The 17,119-nt window shown below is 46.5% G+C and overlaps 1 protein-coding gene across 2 annotated transcripts in view; it reads left to right on the plus strand.

Moving 5' to 3' along the window:
• LOC125447445 (adhesion G protein-coupled receptor E3-like) overlaps positions 1 to 17,119 on the plus strand; it is a 79,488-nt gene that overhangs the window by 12,346 nt on the left and 50,023 nt on the right. For both annotated transcript variants that reach the window (XM_059640043.1, XM_048521789.2), the window contains exons 5-9: positions 1,426 to 1,563; positions 5,717 to 5,808; positions 9,489 to 9,660; positions 12,008 to 12,124; positions 13,588 to 13,787. In XM_059640043.1, coding sequence (XP_059496026.1) covers positions 1,426 to 1,563; positions 5,717 to 5,808; positions 9,489 to 9,660; positions 12,008 to 12,124; positions 13,588 to 13,787 — 719 coding nt within the window. The remainder of the gene's footprint in view (positions 1 to 1,425; positions 1,564 to 5,716; positions 5,809 to 9,488; positions 9,661 to 12,007; positions 12,125 to 13,587; positions 13,788 to 17,119) is intronic.

Genomic DNA, 17,119 nt, shown 5'->3' on the forward strand with positions numbered 1-17,119 from the left:
TTATTATTCATAAAGAACATGAAGGCTTTTAGCTGTTTTGCGAAAACAAACCCAAATGCCATTTATTTGTCCAAAGGAAATGTCTCACAGACCTCATTTATTTTCTGAATTTGCGGTTCATGCCTGGGAGTAGGAACTGGGCAATTCACTTCGACCCATAGACATTTATAGCACAGGAGGGGGCCGTTCAGCGCACTATGGCAGCTTCAGTCAACAAAACTCTGACGACACTGATCTCATTTTCTAGCTCTTGGCCCAAACCCCTAGAGGCTACGGGAATGCAAGTAAATATCTAAATACAGTTTAAATATTCCAATAGCTTCTGACTCCACCATCCAGTTCCAGACTCACTAAAATAAAATATTGTCAACTCTCCTCTTAGGCTTCCATTTCTTAACTTAAATCTATACCTCCTGGAAACTGACCCCACTACAAATGAATAAAGCACCTTGATATCTAGGCTTCTCATAATCTTAAGTATGTCTGAGGTCCTAACCCTACTTTAATGCTCCAATGAAAGCTGCCCCAGCTAACTTCCAGTCTTTCCTCATAGGTCAGACCTTCCAGCCCAGGTAAATCCCTTCTATCCCAATCGTTAAAGTCTCCATAGCTCCATTCTATTTTTAGAGAGGCAGTGGGGCCACGCCTCAGGCCAGATTGAGAAGGAACACTTTTCCTGGTGCCCTCAGCCTGTAGAGAGAGTTGAATCCACACTGTTAGTATCACTCCACATTACAACCCACCTACCTAGCCAACTGAGCCATGTGACCACCAGATAAAGTAGCCCATCCTCCCTATAATGTGGTAATTTAGGTTCTACCCTTCCCCAGTCAGGGGTCCCCTCTGCTCTGAAGTGTCTGACGGCCCCCAATTATCTTGGGTCTCAATATTTTGAAAGGTGACAGAACAGCTGAGATCCAGTCTACCCAGTCCGGCCAATCACATATTTCCAGGTGATCAGGAGCTGAGCTTTCTCTGCACATAAAGGCCCAATCAGTCCTAAAACATGGCCCTTCAGGAATCAAGGAGTTAGCCCTGAGTTGGCTTGTGGCATCTTTCAGCCGTTGTCTGAAATTTTTTTGAGTTCACATTCACATCACACTACAGAGGCTCAAGGCTGAACATCAAGGGTGACATTCCCAGTGGACTGCTGAAAGAGTGCCACACTGCCAGAGGTGCCATCTTGCCCCACCCTCAGGGATGTGCTGAAGTTCTTGTGGTGGCATTTCAAAGAAGAGTTAACAAGTTGCCTGTGATGTTGTGACCTATGTGTATCATTGGACCAATAACACAAGAGAGGGTTTCCCACCACCAGCGTAAAAAAAGAACCCTGTAAATTTACAGAATGTGAGAAGCCGTTGATGTCCGACAATAGACTCCAGAAACTATGGATTTGTTTTCTTGATCTTTTCACTTTTATTACAGACAATGCAGATTTGGATTCCATGTGCGGTCTTCATGCACAATATTTCAAAGCTGACGGAGGCCACTACTGTATGTGTGAGGAAGGGTACACCTCAACATCAGGGGAACTCATCTTTCACAGTCCAACAGAGTGTAGAAGTAAGGGCGTTTTTTTTATTGTTGAGAATCCTTGGTGCTGGGCTAAGCATGCTTTGAAATTATTCATTTAAATATAAAGGCAGGAAAAGAATGCTGTAATGATTTGCTTCCCGAGCAACCTTGGAGGGAGTGCAGCATTACTCCAACATTTAGCTCAGGGCTGATCTGTTACTCAGGTCCATTTTTATCTATCATTGTTGTACGTCCCTTGAGACGTCTAACAAACTAAAATCTATGAACCCCCACAGCCTTTCAATCTCCCATTGTCCTTCCCCTATTCCACAGCCAGGTACAGTGGAGGGTTCCAGATCCCTCATTGTAAGGTAATGCTCTCTCGATTTGCCTGCTAAATGGCCTTTATTAGGCCAAACCATTTGGTAAAGTTTGAAACTACACTCTTGTACTCTTTGTGATCTTTAATTTATTCACAAACCACATCATTTCATACATTTAGCTCCTTCCCAGTAGCTCTGAGTACTTTATTAAGTAGGCCTTATTTTAATCTTGGAATTCACCTACCATTAGGAAGCTAGTTTTTATTTTGTCTTTTTAATTGTTATCCCCCCGCCCCAGTGGGAGTAGGTTTCTCCACCTCTGCCCATTAAAGGTGGGAGGTCATGGTGTAGTAGCTATAATATAGGTTTAACAAACCACAATCCCAGGCTAATGTCCTGGAGTGAAGAGTTTGAATCCCACCAATTTGCATTCGATATTTTACAAATGCTGACCTTTGATAACCACTTCGAATTGTTGTAAAAAAACCCATCTGATACACAATGACTCCTGCCAGTTTTATAGATGCACCATAGAAACCATCCCATCTGAGTACATCACAGCTTGGCATAGCAACTGCTCCTCCCAAGGCCGCAAGAAGTTACAGAGCGCTGTGAACATGAACCAGTCCATCACACAAACCAGCCTTCCTTCCATTGATTGCATCTACACTTCCTCGTTGCCTCGGAAAAGTAGCCAACATCAGCAAAGGCCCCTCCCACCCCCGCTATACTCTCTTCCACCCTCTTCCATCAGGCAGAAGTTACAAACAATTGATAACACATACCAACAGATTTAAGAGCAGCTTCTTCCCCACTGCTTTCAGACTTATGAATAGATCTCTCACATATTAGATTCAATCCTTCTATGCATCTTCTCTGTAACTGTAGCACCATATTCTGCATTTTGTTCTATTACCCTGACTTACTTAGGTAAGGTATGATTTGCCTGTTTAGCACACAAAACAATACTTTTCACTGTATCTCCTTCCTGGTGAGAATGATAAATTAATTCAAAATGTTTTAGGGAGGGAAATCTGCCATTCTTATCCAGCCTTTAAACCCCCAGGGTTGTCATAGACTCATAGAGTCATACAACACAGAAACAGGGCCTCTGGCCCAACTCATCCATGCTAACTAGGTTTCCTAAACTGAACTAGTCTACCTAGCCCAGATCCCTCTAAACCGTTCCAATCATGTGCCCATCCAAATGTTGTAACTGTACCAGCCTCCACCACTTCCTCTGGCAGCTCATTCCATGTACACACCACCCGCTGTGTGAAAATATTGCCCCTTAGGTCCCTTTTAAATCTTTCCCCTGTCACCTTAAACCTATGCCCTCTAGATTAGAACTCCTCCACCCTGGGAAAAAGACCTTGGCTATTCACTTTATCTATGCCCCTCATGAATTTATAAACTTCTATAAGGTTACCCCTCATCTCCTGACGCTCCAGGGAAAAAAGCTCACAGCCTTTCCAGCCTCTCCCAATAACTCAAGCCTTCCAGTCTCAATAACATGCTTTCCTGCTCAATTACATGCTCCTTATTGCAGGGCAACCAGAAATGTACACTGTACTCCAAATCTGGCCTTATCTAATATCTTGTACGGCCATAATGTGACTTCCCAACTCCTGCACTCATAGAGCCATGGAGTCATGCAGCACAGAAACAGACCCTTCGGTCCAACCATTCCATGCCAACCATAATCCCAAACTAAACTAGTCCCACATGTTTACTCAGGGCTCCGACCAATGAAGACAAGCACGCCAAATGCCTTCTTCACCACCCTGTCTACCTGTAATTAATGTGGTTGATTCTTAACTGCCCTCTGGGCAATAAATGTTGGCCTAATACAGTTCTGCCTACCATCCATGAATTAGTTTTGAAAATCCATACATCAATTTTAATTTCTGTAACAGTTTGATACTCGACTTTAAGAACTCAAGGCAATAATAGACTAGTTACTGCAAACTGTTCCCATAACTAAACTCTTTAGTAGGACAGAATATATTATTCTTGATCTGACTAACATGAAGATTTTGGCCCATTGGAGAAAAACCTGGCAGAATTTGATCCAGAGATGGTTGTCCCCAACTCCCTGATACTCCCAATCTCCTGCCATGCAGCATGGTGAAAAGTTGGCAGAGAACCCACCTCCAATTGGACACGTTCACCCCAGTGCCGTCTTGGACCCATTGAACCATCCATTGATTTGAAATAGGACTTGCACCTCTGTCTCCAGATCAGAAGCTCGGAGTCCTGCATTGAGTAACTCATCTCCTGACCCCCCCCAGACCCCGTCTATATTCAACAAGACACAAGTCAGGAGTGTGATGGGATACTCCCCATTTGCCTCAACAACACTCAAGAAGCTTGACACCGTCCAAAGACAAAGCAGGCTGCTTGAATGGCACTAGATCCACAAATATCCACTCCCTCCAGCATGGATGCTCAGTAGCAACAGTGTGTACTAAGTAGAGGTTGCACTGCAGAAAGTCACCAGTGCTCCTTAGGCAGCACCTTCCAAACCCATGGCTACTTCCATGTAAAAGGGCCAGGGCAGCAGATACATGGAAACACCACTGCCTTCAATTTGTTCTCCAAGCCACTCACCGTCCTGACTTGGAAATATATTGTCGTTCCTTCAGTGGTTAAAATCCTGGAATTCCCTCCCTCATGACATTGTGGGTCTACCTACATAAGGTGGAGCACAGCGGTTCAAGGAGGGAGCTCGGATCCACCTTCTCAAGGGCAGTTATAGATTGCAACAAATGCTAGCCCAGACTGAGGCACCAACATCCCACAAGTGAATCAGAAAGAAAATCTGCAAGGAGATGCCACCCAGTCTAATGGGGTTGGTGGCCAATCCCTGAAAGTAGTTTGATCCAATGAGTTCAGGGATTTCTGAGACCCGACTGGCTACCCTGGGTGGGGTGAGGGTGGGGGCGCAAGGAATTGTTCGTCAGGGCGTGGAAAGTACGTCAGGGTGTTTGGGGAAGAGGAAACATGAGAAGGGGTAGGACTAGCTTAGGCATGACCTCATTGGGCTCAAGATGGTCCAAAACAGCAGGGCATTCCCAAAAACCACCACACTGGAAAAAATGGCTGCCACGTGGTGTGGACATCTCCACAATGCATCACTTCCCACGGTGGCAACTGGAGTGCCATCAGCTGGCTGTTTAAGAGCCCTGATTGGTAATATTGCCACAGTGCCAAATTCTATTAACCTCCCATCTGACAAACCCTCCTCCCTGCTTGAAAATATGTTCTCTGTAGAGTGGCCATCAAAGGGTCACATGTGGCTCATTGGTTGGCATTGAACGCTTCACGGAAGTGCTGAAATATCTTTCAGATGATATGATAAACTGAGGCCCTGCCGGTCTTCGGAAGAGGGTGTAAGACGATCTATGGCCCTACTTCAAGAGGATTCTCCCTGGAATATTAGTCGATACCAATTTCTTACAACCAACCTCATTTTAACCTAACAGATCACCTACTTAGTGTCCTGTCTAAAGGATCATGTGAAACGTGACAATCTCCACAATGACCCCATGTTTTAAATGTTGTAAAACACAATCAGAATATTGATAAACCAATCAATCCAATTGATCCTCAATAAAAACAAAACGTGCTAGAAGACCTTAGCAGGTCTGGCAGTACCTGTGGCAAGAGAAATAGATTTAACACTCTGAATCCAAAACGAATCTTCTTCAATTCTTCAGACTCTTCAGTTGAAGCGCAATACTGGACGTGGAACCGTGACTCAGTTCCCCTCTCCACAGATGCTGCCAGACCTGTTGAGTTTCTCCATCACTATCTGTTTTGGTTTCTGGCATCCACGGTATTTTCCCTTCTTTAATTGTTCCTTATTTCAACTTCAGGAAATGTTTCAAAAGTCTTAGAAGAAACAAGAAACCTGGACACGTTCATTCTTCAACTGAGTCAAGAAGATTTGCAGAAAATGTCTGTGGTGGTGAGTCATTGATATTTTCCTGAATTGACATATTCCAGATTCTACTCTGTTGGCAGGCGAATGGCAAGAGCAGGAAGCCTTAGAGATGGCAAGTGAAGCAGAATCAACGCTTCTGGCTTTCTGCTGTGCCTCAGGAGGTTAGCTGTGTGTTGCTGGTTAGAAGTGCGTGGATTCATTTCCAGGGACTTCAGCACATGACACTCACGGAAGTTCTCCATGCGATACTGAGGGAATGCTGCTCTGTCATTTTGATGAGCTGTTAAGCCAATGCTATATTGATGAGATGTGTTCAATGGCATCCTCCAATCTTGGGGCTGGGATCTTATGGGTACAGGAGGAGCACTGCTGCTGGAGTTGTACTTAGGCAGACTTTCCGTCACCTGGAGAGACCTATACAATGTAGTTAACTCAGCCACATTAGGGGCATTTAAACAGTCCTTCGATAAGCATATGGATGATGATGGGATAGTGTAGGGGATGGGCTTAGATTAGGTCACAGATCGGCGCAACATTGAGGGCCAAAGGGCCTGTGCTGCGCCGTATTGTTAAAAAACAGAACATCCAGCAAAACTTGGGAGACCTCATGAGATCCGGTAACCTCCCTGATCGCCCCCTTCTCTTCCCTCAGCAGTGACCAATTTCCCTGAAACATCAACCCTTACAACTCTACCCAGGCCCTCAATGGGCCACCACACTTCCTTAGAATCTTACCCTATTGACATCTGGTTGCAGTACCAGCACTGACCACGACTCCCGTTGGCGCTACTGTGACCAATTGGCAGGTCGCTCGAGGGGGTGCAACCTCATCCCTTACAGAGACAAGGGTTCTGACTGTGAGCAGTTAATTGCAAGTAAAATCTGTGAGATCAGAAATCTCACAATCAACCCAGCCTGGGCTGCTCCTGGCCAGTGGAACATGACCTGTTAAATCCTGGGATAATGGGAACTGCAGATGCTGGAGAATCCAAGATAATAAAATGTGAGGCTGGATGAACACAGCAGGCCCAGCAGCATCTCAGGAGCACAAAAGCTGACGTTTCAGGCCTAGACTCTTCATCCTAGGTCTAGGCCCGAAACATCAGCTTTTGTGCTCCTGAGATGCTGCTTGGCCTGCTGTGTTCATCCAGCCTCACATTTTATTATCTCTGTTAAATCCTGGTCTTTCTTTCTAGCCATCCCCTCAAGCTAATGTGAAAATGCCTGAAGGACAGAGTATTCTAGTCAATGGTTAAACTTTACTCAAAGATTAATTGATACCTTTTCTGTGGGATCATACTGTGTATGTTTTCCGCTACTTTGCAATATCGATTGAAATTCAAATATGTCTAATTGGCTGTAAAATGATTTGGCATGCCCTAAGGGTATGAAGAACAGTGTAGACTCTTTCCACACCTCAAACCTCAGGGATTTTAAAAAAATTTGTTGGCATGTGATTTAGTTCACTCAGAAGATCCAAGTTGCCCTGGAGCTATGGCTGGCGATGGGGGAGGCTGTGATTTCTTTCCCATGACCCTTACTGCCTGCCATGGGTGTATGTCAGAAATATTTGCAAGTTGGCAATCAGCCTGTTTGACCACATTATGAAAGCAACTTCCTTGACTATCAAGTCTTGAAGTGGGATTTGAACCCAGAGCTGGAAATAGAGACACGCTGCCAAAATTCACCGTCCTGTCATCAGGACAGGTGCAAGAATGCCGACGATTTATCTTACATGAGAAAGGAGTACTGGTTGGTTGACAAGGTGGCTCAGATCGGTCAATGTGTTGCATGGGAATGTATGGAGGGTCTTTTCCCCATCCAGTAGATGCTATCATCAAACATTTATGGCAGATGCTGATGTAATGGGTCTGCACATCCTTTGGAAGTTGCGCAGTGAATGATCCATTTTGGCAAACATTGGCCTCTCTTTCAGTCACTGCTGCTAACTTCAGCATCACCGAGATGTCAGCGTTCGATTGTCAGGGGCATGTGGAATGGCGGAAATGTGAAATTGCAGGGAAAACTCAGCAGGTTTGGCTGCATCTGTGGAGAGAAAGCGGAGTCAAAATTTCAGGTCTACTGCCCCTTCTTCAGCACTGGAGCAAATGATAGGTGGAGATGGAGCCCAGAGGGAGAGAAAAACATTGGGGCGAACACAAAGGTCTGAATAAAGGTCAGTCTGGGAGAATGAGCAGATGCCAATGGGGACCATTAATGGCTGACAAAGGGTTGCTGGTGGTAGTAGCCCACAAGGTCTGGTGTTTGCGGGCTGGGATAAAGACGTGGGAGGAGCTGCTCAGGCCCTAAAATTATTGAATCCGATATTGAGCCCAGAAGGTTGCAGGGTCCCCAAGTGGAAAACAAGCTGTTGTTCTTCCAGCTTGTGCTGAGCGCCCAAAGCAGATATGTTGGCCAGGGAGCACTGTGGCATGGTGAAAATCACCTTTGACTATCATTTGAAATATAAGCATCTTCCCTCTCTGCATGCTGCAAATGGGTGAGTGGAAATGAAGTGTAGCTGGATGCTGCCTTACATCCTGGCCCCTTCGATATTGTAGCATCCAGAAGACATGGACATCATGCTTTTGCCCTTCGAATTGACATTGACTCCACCCAATCCTGGACTTTGTCCCAGTCACTTTCCCGTCACTAATGAAGCAAGATGATGTATTAATGAGTGATAATGGGAACTGCAGATGCTGGAGAATTGAAGATAACAAAGTGTGGAGCTGGATGAACACAGCAGGCCAAGCAGCATCTCAGGAGCACAAAAGCTGACGTTTTGGGTCTAGACCCTTCATCAGAGCTCTCTGATGAAGGGTCTAGGCCCGAAATGTCAGCTTTTGTGCTCCTGAGATGCTGCTTGGCCTGCTGTGTTCATCCAGCTCCACACTTTGTTATGATGTATTAATGAGGCATTTTAACAAGCTGCTATGCCCTTAAAATGGCAACTCACAACTGAGTAATGAGAAACTCACTCCCAAAAGTGAGATGGGCCTTCCTGGACTTCTTGTTTGATTCAATTACATTTCTTACCATATGGCACATCACTCAAACCCCTCAAGGATCCTAATTACTGTTACCCAAGGGAGGTGATAGCCCAGTGGTGTTATGGCTAGACTGTTAATGCAGAGATGCAGGTAATGATCAGGTACATGGGTTCAAACCCTGCTATGGCAGGTAGTGGAATTTGAATTGAATTTGTAAAAAAAGTCTGGAATTGAGAGTCTAATGATGGTCTTGGATGCAGTGTCGATTGTTAGGAAAAACACATTTGGTTCACTAATGCCTTTTCGGGAAGGAAACTGTCATCCTTTCCTGGTCTGGCCTACATGTGACTCCAGGCCCACAGCAATGTGGTTGGCTTTTAACTGCCCTCTGGGCAATTAGGGATGAGCAATAAATGTTGGGCTGATCAGCAACACCCTCGTTCCACTGGTGAATGAAAATAAAACAGCCTGCATGTATTGACAAATAACTATGATTCAGTTCCTGGTATCCAACTTCCTGTTTGTGTACTTGAACAGATGTCACTTGTTCATAGTTTTTGTTTGCTGAAAAGTGTAACTTTCTTGGGAGAATGTCCACTTTCTTCCAGATATAAAACAGACCAACATGGTGTTGATATCCGATGTCAATGCTGTCCTTTAACCACTGGGCTTGGAGCACCTGGTGATAGATGCCTGCATTCTCATTCACAGGAAATTGCTAATCTCACAGAGAGAATTGTCAGCATGCCGCAATGGGAGAGCATGGAGCCTGAAACCAAACACACTGCAGCCTCGAAGCTGCTACGGACCACGTCCAGTTCGATGATGGCTGTAGCCTTGAATAAACCTAATGGGACGTTGACAACATCAACAGAGTCTTTGGGTAAAGCGCAACTGAATTGTAGTCCAAAGGCCTGTTTGCAACGGTACAATGCACTGCCACTTCTCTCGCAAAGAAGTCTTACACCAAGCACAGGGGGACAGTTTCACTGCACCACAAGATCATTGCTACTTTGAGTCTTAACTTTCTTGACTTCATTCATTCATAGCATTGCTGGCTAGGTCAGCATTTATTGCCCATCCTTAATTGCCCAGAGGGCAGTTAAGAGTCAACCACATTGTTGTGGGTCTGGAGTCACAAGTAGGCCAGACTGGGTAAGGATGACAGATTTCCCCCATAAAGGACATCAGTGAATGAGATGGGTTTTTCTCACAATTAATGATGGATTCATGGTCATCACTGGACTCTTAATTCTAGATTTTTTTAAGTTATGGAATTCAAATCCGCCATCTTCCATGGTGTCCCCAGAACATGACCTGGGTTTCTGGGTTAACAGTCCAGCGATAATACCACTTGGCCATTGCCTCCCCTGAACTCCATCCACCAGCGTCTTGTGCTTAATCATCCAGCCCCAACCCAAGCCCTGTAATGCTTAAAATAATTATAATGATGTTCAATTTTCTCACCCTTTACATTCAGGAGAAATAGATGGTTACAGCAACCATTTGAGGTGTTTGCCTCAGGTGTGACCAGAAACTATGTCAGCTTTTGTTCATTTTTTTCTCATACAACACAAGAAATAGATATAGCCGGCTAGATATAGTTCTTAAGGGAGAAACCAGGAACTGGGGACTGAGTTCGATGATCAGCCATGATCATATTGAATGGCGGAGTAGGCTCAAAGGGCTGAATGGCCTACTCCTGTTCCCATTTGCCATGTGTTTTTAAAACCAAATTCAACTCTCTCCCCTGTCCCCATGTCACTTCTGTTCCCATGGTGCAAATCTTTGGAATTACCATAAAAGCCAAGCCTTCTCAAATGCATCCCTTACCTGAGGTGTGATGACCCTCAGATTAAACTCGCCACCAGGTGTCTCTCTCTCTCTCTCTCTCTCTCTCCCTCAGAAATATATTGCTGTTTCTTCAGTGCCATTGGGGTCAAAATCCTGGACTTCCCTCCCCAAGGGCATTGTGGGTCTATCTACACCACATGGTCGGCAGCAGTTTGAGAAGGCAGATCACCTCCACCTTCTCAAGGGGCAACTGTGGCTGGGCAATAAATGCTGAACCAGCCTGCAATGCCCACATGCCACGAGTTCAAAAAGAAACAAATGAGAGAAAGAGTTTTATCGTTGGCTGTCCTACATTTACAGCTCACAGTTTTTTCTTAATCTCCTGCACAAGTGGCAGCACCTAAATTCATCCGATGAAAGTCTTATATGATTTAAACAAAGCCTGTCAGCCCCCTTGGGGGAGCCAATGGGAGCCAGATGTAGTCTTGACACTTACCAGTGAACAGTATCTTCAATTTCAGTGCCCGTGCCCCCAGTTATCGTGTTCTGGGGTGGGCTTGGGGGTGATTTGTAAGATGGTCAGTCGGGGAGTCACCCTAATTACTGTCCCCGTCCATCTGACAGAAATAAAATCCAGCCTCGCCCACTGTTTGTGGGATCTTGCTGTGCGCAAATGCCCAGCCCCATTTCCTTCCCCACTGCAAAACTCCATTTCATAGGCTTTGGGATATCTTAATGTTGGAAAAGGTGTGGTGCTGATTTAAGATTGGTTGAGAAGGCTCAAAAGGCCTGCTCTTTTATGTATTTATGGATCCTTTTTTTTTAATTAAGCTCATATTCCGTTTGGGAACCCTGCAGCCCAATGGTATCAATGTGGACTTAACAAGCTTCAAAATCTCCCCTCCCCCTACAGCATCCCAAAACCAGCCCAGTTCGTCCCCGCCTCCCTAACCTGTCCTTCTTCCCACCTATCCCCTCCTCCCACCTCATGGCCCACCCCCATCTCCTACCTAATAACCTCATCCCACCTCCGTGACCTGTCCATCCTCCCTGGACTGACCTATCCCCTCCCTAACTCCCCACCTACACTCACCTTTACTGGCCGCCTCTTTGACTTGTCTGTCTCCTCTCCACCTATCTTCTCCTCTGTCCATCTTCTATCCGCCTCCCCCCCCCCCCACCCCACTATTTATTTCAGAACCCCCTTCCCCTCCCGCATTTCTGAAGAAGGGTCTAGGCCCAAAACACCAGCTTTCCTGCTCCTCTGATGCTGCTTGGCCTGTTGTGTTCATCCAGCTCCACACTGTGTTAGCTCACATTGTAGATGAAGTCAGGATTTAGACTCATTCGCTTATTTCCCCGAGATAATTTTGGACCTCCAATACAATCTAAGATGATCTTTAACAGACAAATCACTCTGTGGTTCACATTTTCAGGTCTCAAAATACAGGTTCACCACGGAGACACTTCAGCAAATGAAAGGTTGATGTTAAATGTGAGGAGCAACAACATGGAACTTTACTGGAGAACAGTCATTGGACAAAACTATTCAGGTAAAACTGGCTAGCTGTACAACAACAGCTTGGCTTTATGCAGAAACTGAACTGGACTAGCCAAATAAACACAATGGCTACAAGAGCAGGTCAGAGGCTAGGATTACTGCAGCTAGTAACTCACCTCCTGACTCCCATGTCCACCATCTACAGGGCACAGGTCAGGAGTGTGAGGGAATATTCCTCACTTGCCTGGATGGGTGCAGCCCCAACAACACTCAACAGGCTTGACACCACCCAGGACTAAGCAGGCCGCTTGATAGGAGCTCCAGCCACTATCTCCAACACTCACTCCCTCCACCACTGATGCTCAGTAACAGCAGTGTGCTCCATTCACGAGGGGCACTGCAGAAACTCACCAAGACTCCTCAGACAGCACATTCTAAACCCACAACCTCTTGTCTCTTTAAGGACCAGGGCAGTAGATAAATGGGAATAACACCACGTGCAATTTCCCCTCCAAACCACTCGCCATCCACACTTTGAAACATATTGCTGTTCCTTCGGTGTTTATGCGTCAAAATCCTGGCATTCCCTTCCTAAGGGCATTGTGGGACCACCCACAGCACACGGACTGCAGTAGCTCAAGAAGGCAGCTCACCCCCACCTTCTCAAGGGGCAACTAGGAACGGGCAGTAAACTCTGGGCCCACCCAGTGATGCCCATATCCTATAAGAAATGAGAAAAAAATAAAATCTTTTTAATGGAGGTTTGTGGAATAACGTCAGCTCAAGACTCAGTCACAAAAGAGGTGAACAAGGGTGCCAACCCGAAATGTCTACCTTCCTGCTCCTTTGATGCTGCCTGGCCTGCTGTGTTCCTCCGGCTCCACACTGTGTTATCTCTGACTCCAACATCGGCTGTTCTTACTATTTCTAAGTTTTATTTCTATCTCTCTTTCTTTCCTTATTCTCTTTTTTTTTGTCTGTTTCTCTCATTCCCCTTCTCCCACTTTTTCACTATTAAAGTAAGGAATGCTGAAAGAGTTGGAGAAAGTAGATAAGGAAACAGTAACAGGTGTAGCTCAAAGAGCTTTAATCCATCAAATCACTTCTCTCAAAGGGTCATGAATCTGTGGAACTCAGTACCCCAGAGTCCAATGGATGCTGGGGCACTGCATCAGCAATAGGCTCTGGAGAGCGGGCAGGATGGTGGAGTCAAGGCCTAGACGGGATCAGCGATGATGGTATTAAATGGCAGAGCAGGCATGAGGGGCTGAATGGCCTACTCTTGCTAATGTTCTTTTCCATCGATGGGCAGGAAACCCAATGATTTCTCACCCAGAGCTGATTTCTCCTGCACATTTGCCTTATATATCTAGGCCATTAACTCTGACCTTCTCTCCACACCTACCGCCCAACTGGCTGAGCGTTCCCGTCTTCCAATAGGCACCTTATTTTGCATTAGTTATCATTGCGTCCGGTGTGGCCTCCTTCCGCTCACCGCCCTTTCTCCCTTTCCAGGTATCGCGGCTGTTGGTTTCTTTGCCTATAGCAACCTGGGCTCCATTTTGGATGGGGATTTTGTGGATGAAGAATACGGGAAAAGGCAAAAGATGGGCAAGAACTACTGGATAAACTCAGATGTGGTGACAGTGACTGCGGCAAACATGCTGAAAACCAGATTGCGCGAACCTGTCAACTTCACCTTGAGACACAATGAGGTGCGTTTCTTTTGAATTGTCCTTTGAATTTTGAGAAATTATTTGTTGTCGCTCACACAACGCTCTCGTATCAATCTCTGATCCAATGGCATTCTCTCCCCTGTCCAGTATGTGGTACAGAGCTGAAACAAACCAGGAGGCTTCAGTTTTCACGCCCCAAGACCTAACTTTTCATTGGCTTTCCCCTTTTAAAGTTTCAGTTGGAAACCTTTATGCTTCACTTCTGGTGAAGCAAAGCACAAAAATATGGAGATAAAATCTATTTCCTCATCTAATACATATACGGTCATCATTTGGCCAGATTTGTTTGGTGCTGGTTCTGCTCAAAAACAACATCAACCTGTTTTACTGCTCCTTCAAAACGCAGAGAGTTTCTTTTCTCTTCAGATGTTTATTCAAACTCCAATGAAACGTTCTTTTGAACATGTCCCCTCAGGTAATGTATTCCAGATTATTAATGATGTATTCCAGATCCTAACCACTCACTGCAGGGGCAGGAAAGAAACGTCTTCATGTTAAGGAAATAAGGGAAACAATTAAGAATGTTTTGGACCATGTGCACATTACCAGAGAGGACGTGATTGTAGCCTTAAAGCGCAGCAAGGGGCAAGGTCCAGCGGAGTGTTGTTGTACAGAGCGACCTAGGAGTACAAGTGCGTAAGTTGTTGAAAGTGGCGTCACAGGTAGACAGAGTTCCAAAGAAGACATTTAGCATGCTGGCGTTCATCAGTCAAGCATTGAGTATGGGATTGGGACATTATGTTACTGTTAGATAAGTCATTGATGAGGCTGCACTTGGAGTATTGTGTGCAGTTTTGGTCACCTTGTTATAGGAAAGACATGGTTAAACTGGGAAGTGTGCAAAGAAGATTTATGAAGATGTTGCCAGGACTAGTCGGCCTGAGCTATAGGAAGAGGTTGGCCAGGATAGGACTTTATTCTTTGGAATGTAGAAGAATAAGGGATGACTCTATTGAGGTGTATAAAATCATGAGGGTCATAGGTAGGATGAATGCATACAGAGTTTTTTTACCAAGGGTCAGGAATTGAAACCTAGAGGGCATAGGTTTAAAATGAGAGGGGAACGATTGAAGAAGGGCCTGACGGACAACTTCTTCACGCAGAGTGTGGTTCGTAATGTGGAATGGGCTGCTAGGGAAAGTGGTTGAGGCAGATACAATAGCAACATTTAAAAACAATTGGACTGATACATGGATGGGAATGGTTTAGAGGGACGTGAGCCAGATGTGGGCAATTGGAACTAGCCGAGTGGGCACCATGGTCAGCATGGAGGGTCAGCATGGACCAGTTGGGCCGAAGGGCCTGTTTCCATGCTGTATTACTCAATGTCCCTATGTTTGTCTTGGCTAACCAATTTGTGCCCTCCAACTCTTCTGCAATATGAAACATTATTCTGTTCAGTTTTCCATTAGAGTTGCAGGGAAGCCAATTCCTTTCTTTATTCATTCTTCTGTTGTATTTTAACTAGAGTTTATGGATAAACTTAACAAAGTGTGAAGCTGGATGAACACAGCAGGCCAAGCAGCATCTCAGGAGCACAAAAGCTGACGTTTCGGGCCTAGACCCTTCATCAGAGAGGGGGATGGGGAGAGGGTTCTGGAATAAATAGGGAGAGAGGGGGATGCAGACCGAAGATGGAGAGAAAAGAAGATAGGTGGAGAGGAGAGTATAGGTGGGGAGGTAGGGAGGGGATAGGTCAGTCCTGGGAAGACGGACAGGTCAAGGAGGTGGGATGAGGTTGGTAGATGGGAAATGGAGGTGCGGCTTGAGATGGGAGGAAGGGATTGGTGAGAGGAAGAATAGTTTAGGGAGGCAGAGACAGGCTGGGCTGGTTTTGGGATGCAGTGGGGGGAGGGCATGAGCTGGGCTGGTTGCGTGATGCAGTGGGGGGAGGGGACGAACTGGGCTGGTTGTGGGATGCAGTGGGAGAAGGGGAGATTTTGAAGCTTGTGAAGTCCACATTGATACCATTGGGCTGCAGGATTCCCAAGTGGAATATGAGTTGCTGTTCCTGCAACCTTCGGGTGGCATCCTTGTGGCACTGCAGGAGGCCCATGATGGACATGTCATCTGAAGAATGGGAGGGGGAGTTAAAATGGTTCGCGACTGGGAGGTGCAGTTGTTTATTGCGAACCGAGCGGAGGTGTTCTGCAAAGCAGCCCCCAAGCCTCCGCTTGGTTTCCCCAATGTGGAGGAAGCCACACCAGGTACAATGGATACAGTATACCACATTGGCGGATGTGCAGGTGAACCTCTACTTAATATGCGAAGTCATCTTGGGGCCTGGGATAGGGGTGAGGGAGGAGGTGTGGGGGCAAGTGTAGCACTTCCTGCGGTTGCAGGGGAAGGTGCCGGGTGTGGTGGGGTTGGAGGGCAGTGTGGAGTGAACAAGGGAGTCATGGAGAGAGTGGTCTCTCCGGAAAGCAGACAGGGGTGGGGATGGAAAAATGTCTTGGGTGGTGGGGTGGGATTGTAGATGGCGGAAGTGTCGGAGGATGATGCGTTGTATCCGGAGGTTGGTGGGGTGGTGTGTGAGAACGAGGGGGATCCTCTTCGGGCGGTTGTGGCGGGGGCGGGGTGTGAGGGATGTGTTGCGGGAAATGCAGGGGACCCAGTCAAGGGTGTTCTCGACCACTGCGGGGGGAAAGTTGCAGTCCTTGAAGAACTTGGACATCTGGGATGTGCGGGAGTGGAATGCCTCATCGTGGGAGCAGATGCGGCAGAGGCAGAGGAATTGGGAATAGGGGATGGAATTTTTGCAGGAGGGTGGGTGGGAGGAGGTGTATTCTAGGTAGCTGTGGGAGTCGGTGGGCTTGAAATGGACATCAGTAACTAGCTGGCTGCCTAAGATGGAGACTGAGAGGTCCAGGAAGGTGAGGGATGTGTTGGAGATGGCCCAGGTGAACTTGAGGTTGGGGTGGAAGGTGTTGGTGAAGTGGATGAACTGTTCGAGCTCCTCTGGGGAGCAAGAGGTGGCGCCGATACAGTCATCAATGTAACGGAAGAAGAGGTGGGGTTTGGGGCCAGTGTCGGTGCGGAAGAGGGACTGTTCCATGTAACCTACAAAGAGGCAGGCATAGCTGGGGCCCATGCGGGTGCCCATGGCCACCCCCTTTATCCTCCACCTCCTGCCTCACCCACATCCCAGGCCCCAAGATGACTTTCCATATTAAGCAGAGGTTCACCTGCACATCCGCCAATGTGGTATACTACGTCCGCTGTACCCGGTGTGGCTTTCTCTACATTGGGGAAGCCAAGCGGAGGCTTGGGGGCTGCTTTGCAGAACACCTCCGCTCGGTTCGCAATAAACA

The sequence above is a fragment of the Stegostoma tigrinum genome, chromosome 35 (assembly GCF_030684315.1).
Source record: "Stegostoma tigrinum isolate sSteTig4 chromosome 35, sSteTig4.hap1, whole genome shotgun sequence".
NCBI classification, from domain to species: domain Eukaryota; kingdom Metazoa; phylum Chordata; class Chondrichthyes; order Orectolobiformes; family Stegostomatidae; genus Stegostoma; species Stegostoma tigrinum.